General features: G+C 31.8%; 3 protein-coding genes across 3 annotated transcripts; 1 reads left to right on the plus strand and 2 right to left on the minus strand.

Annotated features, from left to right (window-relative positions):
- Positions 1–188: 188 nt before the first annotated feature.
- On the minus strand, positions 189–3,692 carry LOC103862970 (ketol-acid reductoisomerase, chloroplastic). Its single transcript, XM_009140699.3, has 9 exons — positions 3,399–3,692; positions 3,210–3,302; positions 2,863–2,928; positions 2,591–2,731; positions 2,290–2,517; positions 2,032–2,149; positions 1,629–1,936; positions 1,407–1,562; positions 189–777 (listed from the first exon to the last, which is right to left on the minus strand). Exons 1-9 carry the CDS (start codon positions 3,690–3,692, stop codon positions 412–414), a joined length of 1,770 nt encoding a protein of 589 aa, XP_009138947.2. The 3' UTR covers positions 189–411.
- A 5,488-nt stretch (positions 3,693–9,180) lies between these two features.
- LOC103862971 (uncharacterized protein At1g03900) lies at positions 9,181–11,301 on the plus strand. Its single transcript, XM_009140700.3, has 7 exons — positions 9,181–9,456; positions 9,782–9,813; positions 10,090–10,263; positions 10,338–10,369; positions 10,441–10,531; positions 10,609–10,720; positions 10,789–11,301. Exons 1-7 carry the CDS (start codon positions 9,319–9,321, stop codon positions 11,095–11,097), a joined length of 888 nt encoding a protein of 295 aa, XP_009138948.1. The 5' UTR covers positions 9,181–9,318; the 3' UTR covers positions 11,098–11,301.
- Positions 11,302–12,139: 838 nt separating this feature from the next.
- Positions 12,140–15,451, minus strand: LOC103862972 (pentatricopeptide repeat-containing protein At3g58590). The gene has a single exon (XM_009140701.3). The coding sequence runs from the start codon at positions 14,537–14,539 to the stop codon at positions 12,329–12,331; it is 2,211 nt and encodes a 736-aa protein (XP_009138949.1). The 5' UTR covers positions 14,540–15,451; the 3' UTR covers positions 12,140–12,328.
- Positions 15,452–18,243: the final 2,792 nt, after the last annotated feature.

Raw genomic sequence — 18,243 nt, forward strand, 5'->3', positions numbered from 1 at the left:
GAGGGAAAGGGAAAAAGACAACATATAGTGAAAATGTCCATTACATGTGATTCTTATAATTTAGATTCTTTCATTTCACAGTAAAGAGAGAGACCAAATCATTGTGCTCTCACCACACTGATCATCTCTGAATCTAAACCTCTTGAAAGTTCTTTATTCATTTTCTCATGTATCTTCAACAAGTAAAGGAAGAGCTACAGTTCTTTTAATCTCTCCAAACTAAACATTCACAAGAGACATCATTATTGAAAGCAGAGAGAGAACATCACATGTGGAACTCCAAAGAAACATCATTTATTCAAACCATTCAAACAAAACATTCTCACGCCTACAACTTCCAAAAGCTCTCGTCATTTTTTTAAAACACGATTACATTTTCATAGAAACTGATAAGTTTAACAACCCTTGCACTCAGTTGGACTGACGCAGCTCTGGTCGAACGAAATCAGCATCTTCAGGCACAGAGATATCGACGGTAGGCCTGAGCTGTGCACACACCTCAATAGCACCATGGACTGGATCAGCAAAGAAGTTGCTGATCAAGTCTTTGTTGATCGGTGCACCATTGTCCACAACCACCAAAGCTTGTTGAGTCAGATTGTAGTCGAATCTCGGTGCCCATTTCCTCGATCCCAATCTTGCAGTGGTCGAGCAGTTGTCCACCATGAATGACACTCCTCTGGCATGCATAAACGGGTTTAGAGAGTCAACAGACTCAATCACACTCTCGTTGATGATCTCTGAGTAAGAGTGACCCTTCTTCCTCAAGATCTCGATCTACATAAGATCACAAAAACAAGATTTAATGTTTCCAATGACCAAATAAAAAGATTAAAAACAATAAATTAATAAAGTTGAAACTATGGTATTTTATTAATTTACGAAAAAGTTTTTTTGAATTCTCTATTTAGAATATATTTTTATAAAAAAAAATAGTTGATTTTACTTTAAGTATATTAGTTAAATTTTAGAAATTATTATGTTATTTGGTGTAGATGAAATAATTTATTAATTTATGAGTATTAATGTGTCTACTGTATATGATTTTAAAAGAGAAAAATACCAAAATAGCACTAAATCAAGTTTTTGTTCTCAAACTAGCACTCAAGGCCAAAAGTCCCAAAAATAGCACTCAATGGGTGGGGTTTAGGGTTTAGAATTTAGGGTTTAGGGTTTAGAGTTTAGATTTTAGGGTTTAGAGTTGAGAAGTGAGGTTTTGGGGATAAGATTTCAAATTTTGAAAAATAAAAAAATTTAAATTTTTCAAAAGATAAAATGCTATTTTGGTCATTTTAGTTTTTGAGTGCTATTTTTGTGATATAAACTTAGAAAGGTGTTATTTTGGAGATTTGCCCATTTTAATACCAAAACCAAACTAAACATAAACAAAAGACATGCATACATACCTGAGCCATCATAAGGGCAACGTAAACTCCAGCAGTGAAGGGATACAACGGACCCAAGTCACCAGCTGGTCTAGACTTCCTGACACGTTCACCGACCTTCCACATTCTTGTCTGATCAATCTTTCCCATTGGAAAGGCAGGCAAGCCCTCCTTATCCTGTTACAAGCCAAGATATTACCATCACACTGAGTAAATGTAAGAAGAGAGAGGACTTATTATTACGTAGAAGCGACGACCGGCTAAGACAACACTCCTGATCTCGCTGCCAGCTGCTACGTCCTCGTAGCACTCATAGAGAATCTCCATACAAGGATAGAAGGATGCACTGTAGGCAGTCACGAAATCTTTTTTGCCTTCTTCGGACAAGGAGTTGTAGACAGCCAACATTCCCTGAGTAGAGATAGTTCTAGAAATGTTTCCTGTGATGCACTCTACTGTGTTCTTGTAGGCCAAGTCTTCACTCATTCCGTTCTCGGTGTACCTTCTGAACAGAGACTCCACGATTCCGTGAACGGCACCAAGCAAAATACCTATTTAACAAACAAAAAGATTGAAGATAAGTTTCAGCCTTCAGGCATGGGATTGAGAATAGAAAGACAGTTATAAAAGTGAGGCCTCAACGCACCTCTTTCTCCAAAGATGTCACTCTTGTACTCTTGCTCAAGAGTAGTAGCAAAGGTAAAAGGCGAACCAAGTGCTACTGACCATCCTAGAGCAACATCTGCGGCTCTACCATCAACATCCTGCAAACAGATATGAGAAAAATGAACACGCGAAGGTATAAAGTGCTTTAGCTATATCTAGGGAGTAGGCGGATTATTCAAGGCCTAAAGAATGAACATAGGAAGGTATAAATAGCTTTAGCTGTAGAGAGATGGAAAACCTGGTGGACAGCAAAACTGGCGTTGATTCCAGCACCGTTGACTTCTTTGCCTTGGACATAAAGCCTTCTCACAGATGGACCCATTCCTTTAGGGCAAACAGCTACCACGCTGATGTTCTTTGGGAAGTCAAGTCCCATTGACTGTAAATGCCCCAGTAAGAACCCGTGTGACAAACCGAGAATGCTGTTTGGTTTCATGTGGGAGAATATTTTCTCATAGTTATCAGCCTGCGAGCGAAAACAGGACGCATTAGAGTTTAAAAAAATTTCAAGATAATTCAAGATTGTGAAATGCACTTACTTGAGCAGCATCAGAGATCAAAAGCAATACAAGATCACTGCCGGAGATAGTTTCCCATATATCACCCAAAGTACCACTTTCTTCGGTGAAGCCAACAGCACGTGCCTCCTCAAACGATTTAGAGCCCTTTCTAAGACCAATCTACATTTTCATGGAAGAAAAGAATAAAAGAAACCAAGTCAGGGTACAGCCTTCAAAGTAACATAACAAAACAAAGATAAATCCAATAAAACAAAAGTATGAAGCCAACAAAAATCCGTTGGGGATTTTACCTTAACAACAATGTCAGACTTTGCCTCCACAAGTGAATCCCTTAAATTCTGAGCTTGAGCAGGTCCCTGCAAATGCATATAGTGTGTTTAGCACAATAAAAACACACAAGAGAAATAAAATACATGAGTTTTAATTTCATTTTTCTCCTTCAAACTCGAAAGCATGTAAAAGAAAATACATGAATTTTAATTCCATGACTAATATAATTCACATGATGTAATCTAAGAATCTAAGTTACAAGCTTTGCTTCTTAAGTAATGAATCACAAATCAAAGCACAGCAATTTAGTAAGGACACAATTAAGGAAAGGTTCAGACATTATAAGACAAGAGACAAAAAAAACTACCTGAGAACCCCAGCCAATGACACCAATCTGCTTAATCCCTTTGAAAGCATCAGGGAGATGCTTAAACAAGTCCCTTCCTCCTCTCACAATGTACTAAAACAAACATAAGCAAAAAAAAAAAAGACACAAATATTTAGCAATTATCACAAATGATTAAACCAAAAGAGAAGATCTTTATAGAATAAGAACCTCTTCGTGACCAGCAAGAGATACTTTCTCCTTTTTGAACACAGACGTCTCGAAGTCTAGAGAAAGAGGGGCTCTGACCGCAGAAGAAGCGACCATTCTCGCGGAGAGGGAAGATCCGGTGCCATTTCCAGAGACGGCGGCGGTGAGAGACCTCAGAGACTTGGAAGCAGAGAAGGTGAAACCGATGTTGGGGAAAGCAAAGGTTGAGACTTTCGATGACCTGAGGGCTTTGGAGGAAGAAGAAGAAGGTGGGCATGAGAGGGAAGGAGCGATGGATGAAGTCGCAGCCGCCATTTTGAGTCTCACAGTGTATTATTGCTAATTAGGGTGGAGAGACAACAAGCACACACCTCTCTACTCAAGACGACGAAGTGGTAAATATTTAATTAAATAATTAAAATAAAATAAATTACTACAATGGATCTATAATGTGTCTAAAGCCCATTCGTTATGGCCCATAAGGCTTCTTAACGTATTGTTATTGGTTGGTCTATCAACTGCGTGATGTATTCTCAATTCAAACCCGGTTTATTTTAAGTTTAAGTAGAATTGAGTTACGAGTTATGACACCAATTCGAACCCAGTATACATGGTAGAGACTCGGCATGAAGAGAGAGTCCCACCAGGGTTCGAGCAAGTTATATTGGTACAGACCCGAGAGAAGGATAATAGGCTTTGCTTGTTTCGCTTCTCCCTCTAACGCGAGTGATTTCGCGGGAGGTGGTTACAGAGGGGAGTTCTGATCAAACTCTTCTGCCTCTGTCCCTGGTTCTTCCCTGAAGTGAAGATCTATGGTCGGGAATCGCTATCCTAGACAATCATGCTGTTTGAGTTGGTAGCTAATATAAGGTAATCTAAATTACCTTTCTTTTTTGCCTTCTTATTAATTAATTTAAATATATGATATATAATTTAACCTAAATTTAAGAACTTTATGTAAGGATATTCTTTATATATATTTGTCACTATTCCATTTTTTATGCATCAGTTCTATTTGTCTTTTTATTATTAATTGTTTCCCCTCCTTTATCTAATTGCTTTATATTTTTACCAATAACAATGTTTCAAATTTTCAATTCTACTAAAAACATATTTCCATATATGATATATACTTTTATAAACAGATGTAAATGTTAAAGACAAACTCTTCTGCCTCTGTCCCTGGATCTTCCCTGAAGTGAAGATCTATGGTCGGGATTCGCTATCCTAGACAATCATGCTGTTTGAGTTGGTAGCTAATATAAGGTAATCTAAATTACCTTTCTTTTTTGCCTTCTTATTAATTAATTTAAATATATGATATATAATTTAACCTAAATTTAAGAACTTTATGTAAGGATATTCTTTATATATATTTGTCACTATTCCATTTTTTATGCATCAGTTCTATTTGTCTTTTTATTATTAATTGTTTCCCCTCCTTTATCTAATTGCTTTATATTTTTACCAGTAACAATGTTTCAAATTTTCAATTCTACTAAAAACATATTTCCATATATGATATATACTTTTATAAACAGATGTAAATGTTAAAGACAAACTCTTCTGCCTCTGTCCCTGGATCTTCCCTGAAGTGAAGATCTATGGTCGGGATTCGCTATCCTAGACAATCATGCTGTTTGAGTTGGTAGCTAATATAAGGTAATCTAAATTACCTTTCTTTTTTGCCTTCTTATTAATTAATTTAAATATATGATATATAATTTAACCTAAATTTAAGAACTTTATGTAAGGATATTCTTTATATATATTTGTCACTATTCCATTTTTTATCCATCAGTTCTATTTGTCTTTTTATTATTAATTGTTTCCCCTCCTTTATCTAATTGCTTTATATTTTTACCAGTAACAATGTTTCAAATTTTCAATTCTACTAAAAACATATTTCCATATATGATATATACTTTTATAAACAGATGTAAATGTTAAAGACAAACTCTTCTGCCTATGTCCCTGGATCTTCCCTGAAGTGAAGATCTATGGTCGGGATTCGCTATCCTAGACAATCATGCTGTTTGAGTTGGTAGCTAATATAAGGTAATCTAAATTACCTTTCTTTTTTGCCTTCTTATTAATTAATTTAAATATACGATATATAATTTAACCTAAATTTAAGAACTTTATGTAAGGATATTCTTTATATATATTTGTCACTATTCCATTTTTTATCCATCAGTTCTATTTGTCTTTTTATTATTAATTGTTTCCCCTCCTTTATCTAATTGCTTTATATTTTTACCAGTAACAATGTTTCAAATTTTCAATTCTACTAAAAACATATTTCCATATATGATATATACTTTTATAAACATATGTAAATGTTAAAGACAAACTCTTCTGCCTCTGTCCCTGGATCTTCCCTGAAGGGAAGATCTATGGTCGGGATTCGCTATCCTAGACAATCATGCTGTTTGAGTTGGTAGCTAATATAAGGTAATCTAAATTACCTTTCTTTTTTGTCTTCTTATTAATTAATTTAAATATATGATATATAATTTAACCTAAATTTAAGAACTTTATGTAAGGATATTCTTTATATATATTTGTCACTATTCCATTTTTTATGCATCAGTTCTATTTGTCTTTTTATTATTAATTGTTTCCCCTCCTTTATCTAATTGCTTTATATTTTTACCAGTAACAATGTTTCAAATTTTCAATTCTACTAAAAACATATTTCCATATATGATATATACTTTTATAAACAGATGTAAATGTTAAAGACAAACTCTTCTGCCTCTGTCCCTGGATCTTCCCTGAAGTGAAGATCTATGGTCGGGATTCGCTATCCTAGACAATCATGCTGTTTGAGTTGGTAGCTAATATAAGGTAATTTAAATTACCTTTCTTTTTTGCCTTCTTATTAATTAATTTAAATATATGATATATAATTTAACCTAAATTTAAGAACTTTATGTAAGGATATTCTTTATATATATTTGTCACTATTCCATTTTTTATGCATCAGTTCTATTTGTCTTTTTATTATTAATTGTTTCCCCTCCTTTATCTAATTGCTTTATATTTTTACCAGTAACAATGTTTCAAATTTTCAATTCTACTAAAAACATATTTCCATATATGATATATACTTTTATAAACAGATGTAAATGTTAAAGACAATATATATGTGTGAAAAAATATATAGCAATTCTATTTAACTACAGTTTATTTATTCTATTAACAAAAAAATATAGGTTTCATTTAGTAGTGTCTATGTAAAATTATATATGTTTGCAGTTCGAAATCCTTTTTGACAATAAATTTCAAAGGTAAACGAAACAAAACGAAATTAAATCATAAAAATAGATTTCATTCATGTACCTTGAAAGTTACCTTGTTAAATAAATAGAAGTTCCAGAGAAATACTCTGAACTAAAAAACATTTTACCTACTCAAAATTCGTTTTTTTCTGTTACCCAGTTTATTATTCCACCTAATCATTTTGTCTATTCTGGTACATGAAATTTTAATTTGTGTTCAGTTAACAATTAACACAGATAAATTAAGAGAGATCTAACTAGGAACATTTGGGGTACCTATTTGGATTCGGTTTTGGATCTATTCAAATTTGAAGTTTTTGGGATAAAAGATTTAAGCTCATTAGTATTTATAAATTTTGGTTCGGATTCGGTTCGGATATTTAAGTTTTCAGTTTGGGTTCATATATCTATTTAAATTATGTAAACAAATTAAAATTCCCAATATACCTTAACATCGTTATAGTTCAAATAATAATAATATATAACATATAAATTTAAATAATGTATGCTAAATATCTAAACCTAACATAAATTTTAGTATGGTTTATATGTTAGAATGGAAAATTGTAGATATTTTAAGGTATTTCTGGTGTTCGGAATATTTTTTGTTGATATTTTGGATATTTAATTTTCGCTATTTGAAGTATTTTGGATAATTTTAACTATTTTAAGTATTTTGGATATATTTTGGATATTATATGTAAATATAATTGATATATTTAAGTATAACCCCTAGACATTATTTGAAAAGTGTTTTTCCACGTGTTCTCTTAACAATCAATTTGAAAAAAAAAATGTTACATGGCTACTAAAATTGGTGACATGGTTTATTGCTAAATATGATATGGATAAGTACATTTAATGTTAATTTATATTTTTTGTAAAAAAATAAATATGGTAATAACTCATACATTATATTTAAATTTTAATATTGATTTATATATTTGGTAAAGTTTATTGAATATAGTAATAATTCATACATAATCATTAACTAAAATATATACTCAAATATGACATCATAAATTTCGAAATATTATTTAGTTATATTTTTATAATTATAAAATAATATCATTAAAATTTTCAAAAAAAAATTACAATTTTTTTTAAATTATAAATTTATTCGTAAAATCATTAGTTTCTTTTATAAATCTATAAATTTTATGAATATGGTTTAGTTTTAATTTTTGATGATTATACAATTTTATATCAATTTTATTAATACAAGTTAATTTAATATATTTAACCAATAGAAATAGATAAATCTATCTAAGATTATAGTTTTAAATATATAATCATTTTTAGTCTTAATTTATATTTTTAAATTAAATTTATATTAAAATACTAGTAAGAAAATAATAAAATCCACAATATCAATAAAAAAAATTTAAATAAAATTTAAATTTAAAAACATTATCAATGCATATGGTGCAAGAAAACACCTAATTGGATAATATTCTTAAACAAATTGCGATTATGTTAATTAAATGTAGTTTTGTTAGTTCGATAGTTTAGTTTAGTGTAGGGTTGGAAATAATTATCCAAGATCTATATCCGATTTGAAATTTGTTTTGAATCCGTTATGAAGATAGAATTTCTAGGATCCCGGATCTGAATCCGGATAGTAAAATCTATGATCCAGATATCTGGACCTAGGTTTTAAAAATATATTAAATTTTTAATTTTATTATTAATTATATTTGATATACTAATATTTATCCGTACAATAAGTTTTATAATATTATATTTTATTTTTATAATATTATATGCATGTATATATGTTTCTAAATATTGTATAAATATTTAATTTATGTATTTTTAAAAAATCTTATTATTAGTTTTTAAAATATTTTTTATACGGATTCAGATATCAGTCTGAATATCTGCAAATAATACAATCAATAGACAATATACGAATTTGGATATCTGAATCCAAAGACTAAAATCACGGCTCCGGATCTAAATACTCTGAAATTTTCGGATATTCGGATCCGTCCAACTCTCGCAATCAGTGGAACAATTGAGAATTAACAAGTAGTACATTTGAACAAAAAAAAACAAGTAGTACATAGGAGGATGTGTGTACTGATAATAGTATACGAGGTAGTTATGTCAACCCTTGGCTGGTCTATCAACTACTCAATGTTGACTTCTCAACGGTGGGCGTACACACGTGTCAAGTCTATGTCAGGAGTCACAAAGGTCAACAACACAATGAACGGTCTAGATTTAAAGATTGGGTGGTAAAGGGAAGCTCCGATAGAAGTGGACGGAAGAATTTAATCCCGAGTTGGGCCGAGGAATGATAAAGCCCATTCATTAAGGCCTGTTAACTGTTTAAAGGTCCAAAAGGCCGAAATCTCAAAGTTCTTTCATTAGTTTGGTGCATCAACTCCTTTAATGTTGACTTCCCAGCGGTGGACAATACACACGTGTCTAGTCTATATCAGGAGTCACAAACAATCAACGGTCAGGATTAAAATAAAGTTAAGAGGATCGGGTGGACTACAACTAACGCGAAACCTCTGCGTTACTTCGTCTTCTTCGACTCGTGAGATTGTGATCACAGTAGGGCAAACGAAAGACTTTAACTTTATAGATTCTACGAGGTGGGTTGATCGATTTAGTCATCTGGGTTTTCTTCTCTAGTGGTTCTTGGAATGGATCAAGCTTCGTCTTCGTCGAATGTTAAGGAAGAGAAGAGATCTTCCACTGATCCTGTGACCGTCGATGAAAACGAGGAGAGGGAAGCTATAGAGATTCCTCTCTTCCAAGTGCCTGAATGCTATGTTTATTTGGTAAAAGTTCTAACCTTTATTAGGTTATAATGAGATGGGTATTTGAAATTTCTAATCTTGATTAGGTTCTATTCGTATAACAGATTCTCAAGGATTATTGGTTTAAAGTATTTTAATTTAAGCAGTGTCAAGCTTGATGCTTTCTTGATGGGGTCTCTGCAATCATATTAGCTGTTTGAGATCATTATTGCATAAATTACATGAAAATTTATTACCAATGGAGCTTGATGGGCTCGTTTTATTCTACGGTTTATGTTTTGTACTGTGTTTGTTACTTTGGGGGAATGTTACAGCAAGTGAGCTCGTCTTCGTGTTGTGTATGCAGATACCTCCAAGGAAAAGCGCAGCTTCCTACAGGTTATTTCTTCCCTCCATGACAGAAAATGTCTAAGCCATTCTAATGTGTAGTTAGGAGATTCTTTGAGAACCCTTGTTTCTGCTTGATCGATAACTCCGAACAAACTTATTGAACCAGTTCCTGAAGTTAGTAGGAGTGTCTTTTCAACCTTAATTTGTATCAATATAGTCGCTTTTCGAAGTACATTTGCTTTTAATCAGCTCAACTTGGCTCCTGAGACCAAAGATGCATTGGTAGACATTCGCTGATACCTTTTAGATAATTGATCTTTGCAGAGCGGATGAGTGGGACGTGAACAAATGGGCATGGGAAGGAGCATTGAAAGTGGTGAGCAAAGGAGAAGAGTGCATTATCAAACTTGTAGATAAAACCACAGGAGAACTTTACGCTCAGGCCTTTCTAAGAGATGGTGAACTTCATCCAGTAGAAGCCGTAATCGACAGTAGCAGGTAACTAAAAAATAAAATGAACCATAGAACTTAAACTTGGTCTTTAACATGGAAGCTCTGTTTTTGTCTTGTAGATACTTTGTTCTCCGTGTGGAAGAAAACATAGGTACTGACCACATAATAGATATATCGAGATGTAAAGTTGTTTTCGAGTATACTTATTTGAAGGCATTGCAGGTGGTCGTGTTCGTCATGCTTTTATTGGACTTGGATTCAGGGAGAGAACTGAGGCATATGACGTCCAAGCTGCACTACATGACCACATGAAGTAACATTCCACTTCTATTCAGACATTAGAACAACTACATTATCTCTGAATCTCTCTCTCTCTCTCTTTGGTAAAAGGTACTTGAACAAGAAGAAAACAGCAGAAGAGATGGAACAACACTTTCAGAACACTTCATCTGTTGATTACAGCTTAAAGGAAGGAGAAACCATTGTTCTTCAACTAAAAAACGTAAGACTTACACTTATTATTCTGCAAGCTTCTTGTTTTCTTTCTTCACATGGTAATGATTGAAACAGAGGAACGAAAAGGACACAAAGACTAAATTGGTAGAGAAGAGTCTGAGCAATCTCTCGTTGGAGGATAAGGGCAAGTCAATAGAAACCATTCCTCCAATCATCCCACCGCCTCCACCTCCTGGACCGCTTTCTCCTGCGGCAACCACACCGAAGTCCCCATCAAGCCTTAGCCTCCAAAGATCGTCTGAACAACAAGATCTAGATACAAAGCGAGAAGAAGTAGAGAAGAAAGAAGACCAAGAAGCTAAAGAAACAGGGGTTGAAGATGCACCAGATGATGACTTTGGAGATTTCCAAGCCGCAGGCTGATTTGAGTTAACCATTAAGTATTTTACCATACATAAAGCATCGTTTTTATAAGTAATGTGACTGATCAAAGTTTGGGTTGTTTGCTTTTGAGAGAGAGTCCACCTTCTGTACAATTGCATACAAAGACTATTTCTCTGAACTTGTGATTAGATAGAGATACTTTCAAGTCTTTTCATTTATTCGCCATACACAATGTTCAAAAAATAGCTAAACGGTAAATAGATGATTACTGGTTTGGCGGATTTATTTGGGATTTAGAAGAAATCTAGGTGTTAACGAATTATTAATTTATTCTATTTTTATAAGATATTATTTAGAATTTTGAGTTCAATTATAAAATTAGTTTGATGTATTATATTGGGCAATTGTCAATAATAGCACATTTTAAAGTTTATGTCTCAAAAATAGCACTAGAAGGAGAAAGTCATAAAAATGAGATTCATTAAAGAGTAAAATATCTATAATACCCTTGGTTTAAAATTAAATAAACAAACAAAAATAAAAAAAAAATAAAAAAAAAAATAAAAAAAAAAAATTAATTTTTTTTTATAGTTTCAGATTATATGTTTTCAGATTCTAAATTTTTATAATTTTTTTTTAGATTTTTTTTTCAAAATTTTTATTTTTTCAAAAAAAAAAATTATTTATTTTTTCAAATTTTCTTTTTATAATTTAAAAATACTTTTTGAAACTGTTTTTAAAATTTTTATTTTTTATTTTATTATTTATTTTTTATAAAATTTTAAACCCTAATTCCAAAACCCCACCCCTTAAGTCTAAACCCTAAGGTTTGGATTAATTAACCCAAGGGGTATAAGTGTATATTACCTCTTTAATGAAACCTATTTTTGTGACTTTGAGCCTTGAGTGCTATTTTGGGAACAAAAACTTGGTTTGGTGCTATTCTAGTCTTTTTCTCTATTATATTAGATATACAAAATAAGAAGTTATACAAAATTGTGGATTTATACTAATATTATTGTTTAGTTTAAAAGATTAAAATTTATTTAGATCATATCAGTTTTAATTTTGATGTAACTGATTTACAACGGTTTAAACCGATTTGCATCGTATAAATTGAATTTTAAGAAAATTATTATCTTCGGTTGAGTTATAATTTTGCCGTCTGCACCGATTTTAGAACCATGACCATACACATTACGCAACATGTGAATTGCAGGAGAAACAACTAGAGAAAAATAAAGACAAATTCTCCTGAAATTTTCTGAAACTACTGTGCAGAGACGAAATTGAGAGTGCTTCGCTTTTCTTCTGCAGATCTATTCCAACCATCAAGAATAGCACGCAATATACTAGCATCTGCAGAGAAAGGCATTCTAGAAATCAGCTGCTCAGCTTCCCTCACGTACCCGTTTCTAGCCAAAAGATCAACGGCGCAACAATAATGATCCATATCTGGTTCTACTCCATAATCATCCTTCATCTTCCGAAACAACTCCATTCCTTGGTTTACCATACCCCTATGTCTGCAAGCAGTTAGGATAGAGATGAAAGAGACGCAGTCTGGCTTAAAACCCAGAGACACCATTTCCTTAAACTTCTCAAACGCTTCATGTCCATATCCATGAATGCCAAGAGAAGAGATCAACGCCGTCCATGTAATGACGTTCTTCTCTCTTGTTTCTTCAAACACTCTGATTGCACTCGTAATGCTTCCGCATTTCCCATACATGTCGATCAACACGTTGCATACAAACGTGTCGGCGCGGCTGAAATCTGTTTTTGTGATTAGGCCGTGTATAGAGCTTCCGAGCGTTAAGTCGCAGGACTTGGAGCAAATGCTTAAGATGCTAACGTATGTGAAGTTATCAGGGCGGATGTTTGTTTGGAGTATGTGTTTGAAAATCTCTGTAGCCTCTCTGTGTGTATTATCAGAACGAGACCAAGCTGCAATAGCAATGTTCCAAGATACAGTGTCGGGTTGCTCTAGCATCGAGATCAGCGTCACCGATTCATCGTACTGCCCTGTTCTGCTGTATATTCCAGCGGCAATGTTCAATTGGACTACAGAAGACGGCTCGCTAGACCAGTCCAGCAGAAGAAGAGCGTCGTTCATCAGCTGATTCTTGGCGTAGGATCTCATAAGAGAGGTTAAGACATAGTCGTTATCTTCATATCCCATTCTCACAATAACGGAGTGCAGCTGTTGTATCTCTATGGCGCAACAGGGTTTGAGAGCTGTGGAGAGAGTATATTCAGTTGGCTTGAAACCCATTTGAAGCATTTGGAGAAACAACGAGAGAGTGACTGGATCGTCTCTATTGGCGTAACCCCAAAGCAGTGTGTTCCAACAAACAACGTTCTTGTCACGTATAGAATCGAAACATAGGCGTGAATCTTCGAGACTACCACATTTAGCATAAAAGTTTATCAATGCGTTCCCCAAGTATATGTCAGTCTCGCAGCCATTCTTGATCAGTGTGCCATGAATCTGGCGTCCGAAACTCAACGTCTGCGTGTGAGAAGAGGCGCTAAGAACACTAACGTATGTACCTTGGTTCGGGGAAAACACATGCTGTTGCATACTTACAAAGAGTTTGAGTGCTTTTAACGGGTTCGTTGCACCAATTATAGCGTTCCATGACACTACATCCCATGAAGCTGCCTCCTCAAAAACTCTCTCTGCCATATCTGTGTCGCCGCATCTTCCATACGCGCTGATAAGAGAGTTAACGATGTAAGTTTCACAATCTAACCCTATTTTCATTGCTGAGGAATGCAACTGTCTAATAGTTTCCAAGTCATTAACACTTGACAGAGCGCCCAAGAAAGAGCTTTCAGATAAACACTCCCCTGTCGCAACAAGCTCACGGAAGAGAAACATACATTCTTTTAAAAACCCACCACGCCCCAACAAAGACATCATATGGTTCCACGTCACCAAGCTCTTCAACGGCATATCTTCAAACACCCGTTCCGCCTTTTCCATTAACTCAAACCTCCCATACAAACACAACAGCTTAGTACCTACATATGCATCCGCCGTAAACAAACCATACTTCAAGCTCAAACAATGCAACTGAGTTCCAACACGAACATCCAACGACGGACAAGACAATAAACCACCAACTGTGAACTGACTCGGCGAAAACCCAGACTCCCTCATCTCAGAAAACAAGCGCCAAGCTTTCTCCGCGTGCCCGGATCTGCTAAACCCGCTAATGACCGTGTTGAAGGAAGCTGTGTTTCTCTCAGGCATTCTATCGAACACCTTGGCTGCACGTGATATCTCGCCGAGCTCCGTGTAAAGAGAGATGACGTTGTTGCAGATGTAAACGGGCTGATAAAGGGTGTACCATAACGTGATGGAAAGCGCGTGGAGAGCTTTGGTTCTCGTAAAGGTGGGAGCTTTTCGGCAGGCGTTGCGTAAGCTAAGTAGACGGTTGTTGGGGTTGGAGAGATCTCCATGGGTGAGGCTCATGCAGGAGGTGAGTGAAAAGAGAGAACTTTTCAGGTGCGATGCGTATAAATACAATAGCTCAGTCGCGAAGAGTCGGATTTGAAGTTGCCACGATTAGTCACGATGACCGGAGACGACGAACCGTGAGCAAGAAGACTTGGCGCATTTTTTTTTGTTCTAGTTAGACCTAGTCAAACCCTGTGGTTCGGTTAGAGAGTTTGATGTCAAAAAGAAAATAACTAAAATAGTTTTCATGTAAAAACAAGCTACATTTAATTAATAATACATTGAATGTTTATTTTAAAGTATTACTAGTAGTGTGCCGGCGCTACGCGCCGGGTTGATATGTGTTATTATGAAAAAGTTGCAATTTATTTTATGGTCTTAGTGAAGAGATTATGTTCAGAAATTTGATGTTGTAACTATGTTGAAGAGAATGATCTTTTCTGATTTTTAGGAGACTTCCTTGTGGTTCCTTTGCATTTAAATTCAACTGGCGTCTTCACCATTATTTCTGAAAATTGCAATGATTGAGTAATCAAGAATCAAGAGGTCTATGATCTTAACGGAATAACATTTTTTTTCCAAATAAATGGATAATAATTAAGACAAAATAAGAATTCTAATTTTATCGCTGAGAAAAGAAAAGGGTGTTGTTGTGTTTACGTTGTCCTTAGGTGATTTACTTTGCTTGTTTTGCAAGCATTTTTCCTTGAAACACATGTAACTATTCATTATTAACAATGTAACTAAACTATCTTCCGCAATATACATAAATAGATGGTCAAGTGATCTAATGTCGGTTTTCCAACTATTTATGAGGTGTTAATCAAAAGGAAATTGTTGCAAAATAACATTTTTTCCAAATAAATAGATAATAATTAAGACAAATAAAGAATTCTAATATTGCAAATAAAAGTACCATTAATAAAAGTCAATATGACATAATACCATTAATAAAAGTCATTAAGAATTCTCGAGAGCATGTACCATCTATACTAATAAAAGGGACCTTTTGAGGCTCCATAGAGCGTCCACATCAGCAAAAAAAACTTCTCCCGAAAGATGACACGTGGCATAAAATATAGTTTTACATTTTAATATTATTAATTTTCAAAAATTATTAATAATATGTAAACATACAGCATAAAAAATGGAAAAACTACATTAAACATAAGTAAGATTACCATTTTTCACTTTAAAAAAAGAAGGCTTATCTCCATAATGTAACATTACTGTTTTATAAAAAAACAAAAACATTATATATAATTTTGAAGATAATAAATACTAGGTGTCTTGCCCGCATATGCGGGCTTAATCGTTTACAAATATTTATTAGTTTATTTTTTATTAATTCAAAAACCAGCATAATAACTTATTATTTATGTTTTCAAAAAAATTAAATCAAAAATATATATATATATGTGAAAAAAATCTAATTAAATATGTATGTTTAATTAAAATTTATTAAAGATAACATTGACTTTAACCATTGAATTTATTATAATTGTTTTATATTTTATTTTTAAATTTTATAATTGAAAAATGTTTTAAGAAAACAACACAATATATAAGAATTATCTTATTTTTTTTAAAAAAATAATATTATTAATAAAATTTCGTTTTTGATTATATAATTAATTATATATAAAATTTATTAAGGGTATAAACGATATTAACCGCTCTAACTTTTAACGTGAGAGCTTGATTCCAAAAATTTACTTCGCAAATAATAGTATAGATATGTAAACATACAACATAAAAAATGGAAATACTACATTAAACATATGTAAGATTACCATTTACATTTTTAATTTTTAAAAAAATAATATGTAAATATACAACATAAAAAATAGAAAAACTACATTAAACATATGTAAGATTACTATTTTTCACTAAAAAAAAGACGGTTTATCTCCATAATGTAAAATTACTATTTTGCAAAAAAAACATTATATATAATTTCGAAAATAATAAATAATATGAAAACATACAACATAAAAAAAATGGGAATACTACATTAAACATATGTAAGATTACCATTTTATATTTAAAAATAACAATAATATGTAAACATACAACATAAAAAAAACGGAAAAACTACATTAAACATATGTTAGATTTCCATTTTTCACTAAAAAAAAGCGGCTTATCTCCATAATGTAACATTACCATTTTATATAAAATGAAAAAAACATAAATATAACTATTTGACTATTTGTCCAAGTTCTTCTATTAAACATTGCCGTTTTACATTAAAAATGTAAAAATACACTAAGATTTAAACATCTATCTTAAAATATAAAATATAGATATTAACTAAATATAAAGTATAAGAAAGAGAAATACTCAATATATATAAAAATAAATAATAAGTAAATATTATAAATATATAAATATACGAATTATATATACAATAATAAGTACATGCACAATTTTTAAAAAATGGAAAGAGTACATTAAATATTAAACATCTATCTTAAAATGTAAAATATAGATATTAAGTAAATAAAAAGTATAAGAAAAAAAAATACACAACTTAAAAACAATGGAAAAAGTATATTAAGATTTAAACATCTATCTTAAAATATAAAATATAGATATTACGCAAATAGAAAGTATAAGAAAAGGAAATACACAATTTAAAAAATGGAAAAAGTACATTAGTATTTAAACATCTATCTTAAAATGTAAATCTATATTAAATTATAAAACTATTAGTAAATAGAAAGTATAAGAAATAGAAATACACAATATAAAGAAAAATAAATAATAAGTAAATATATATTATAAGAAAATACCCAATTTAAAAAATGGAAAATTACATTAAGATTTAAAAATATATCTTAAAATTTAAAATATAGATATTACGTAAATAGAAAGTATAACAAATGGAAATATACAATTTAAAAAAAATGGAAAACGTACATTAAGATTTAAACATCTATCTTAAAATGTAAAATAGAGATATTAAGTAAATAAAAAGTACAAGAAATGGAAATACATATACAGGAAAATAAATAATAAGTAAATAATATAAATATATAATATATGAATTATATATATAATAATAAGTAAATACACAATTTTTTTAAAAAATGGAAAAAGTTCATTAAGCATTAAACATCTATCTTAAAATATAAAATATATGATAAAAGTAAATACACAATTTAAAAAAATGGAAAAAGTACATTAAGATTTAAATATCTATTTTAAAATATAAAATATAGATATTACGTAAATAAAAAATATAAGAAATGGAAATAAACATTTTAAAAAATGAAAAAAGTACATTAAGCTTTAATCATCGATCTTAAAATGTACATCTATCTTAAAATGATAGTAAATTATATAAAAATGGAAATACCACATTTAGCAAAAAAAAATAAAAATGTATAGTTTTACATCAAGAAAGTCCCTATAAAACTCATTATTCCATCAACATCAACCTCACTTTATCAAGGAAAACTTCAAAGCACTCGAGCAAAAAAATGATTCCACCATCAACTCTTGCCGTCCCAAAAACCTTTAATGACCTTGAAAGAGATTTTTTATAACAACGAACTTTTTGTTAGGTGGATTCATTGTTGGGAAACCCGCAACTTTCAAAAACCAAACTTATTCATTGGAATTGAATTGCTTTTCATAGACTCAAAGGTATTCTTACAAATTTAAATTAATCAAATCCATAATTTTATTGTTAATATTCGTACTAACTCTTTCAT

The sequence above is a fragment of the Brassica rapa genome, chromosome A04 (assembly GCF_000309985.2).
Source record: "Brassica rapa cultivar Chiifu-401-42 chromosome A04, CAAS_Brap_v3.01, whole genome shotgun sequence".
NCBI classification, from domain to species: domain Eukaryota; kingdom Viridiplantae; phylum Streptophyta; class Magnoliopsida; order Brassicales; family Brassicaceae; genus Brassica; species Brassica rapa.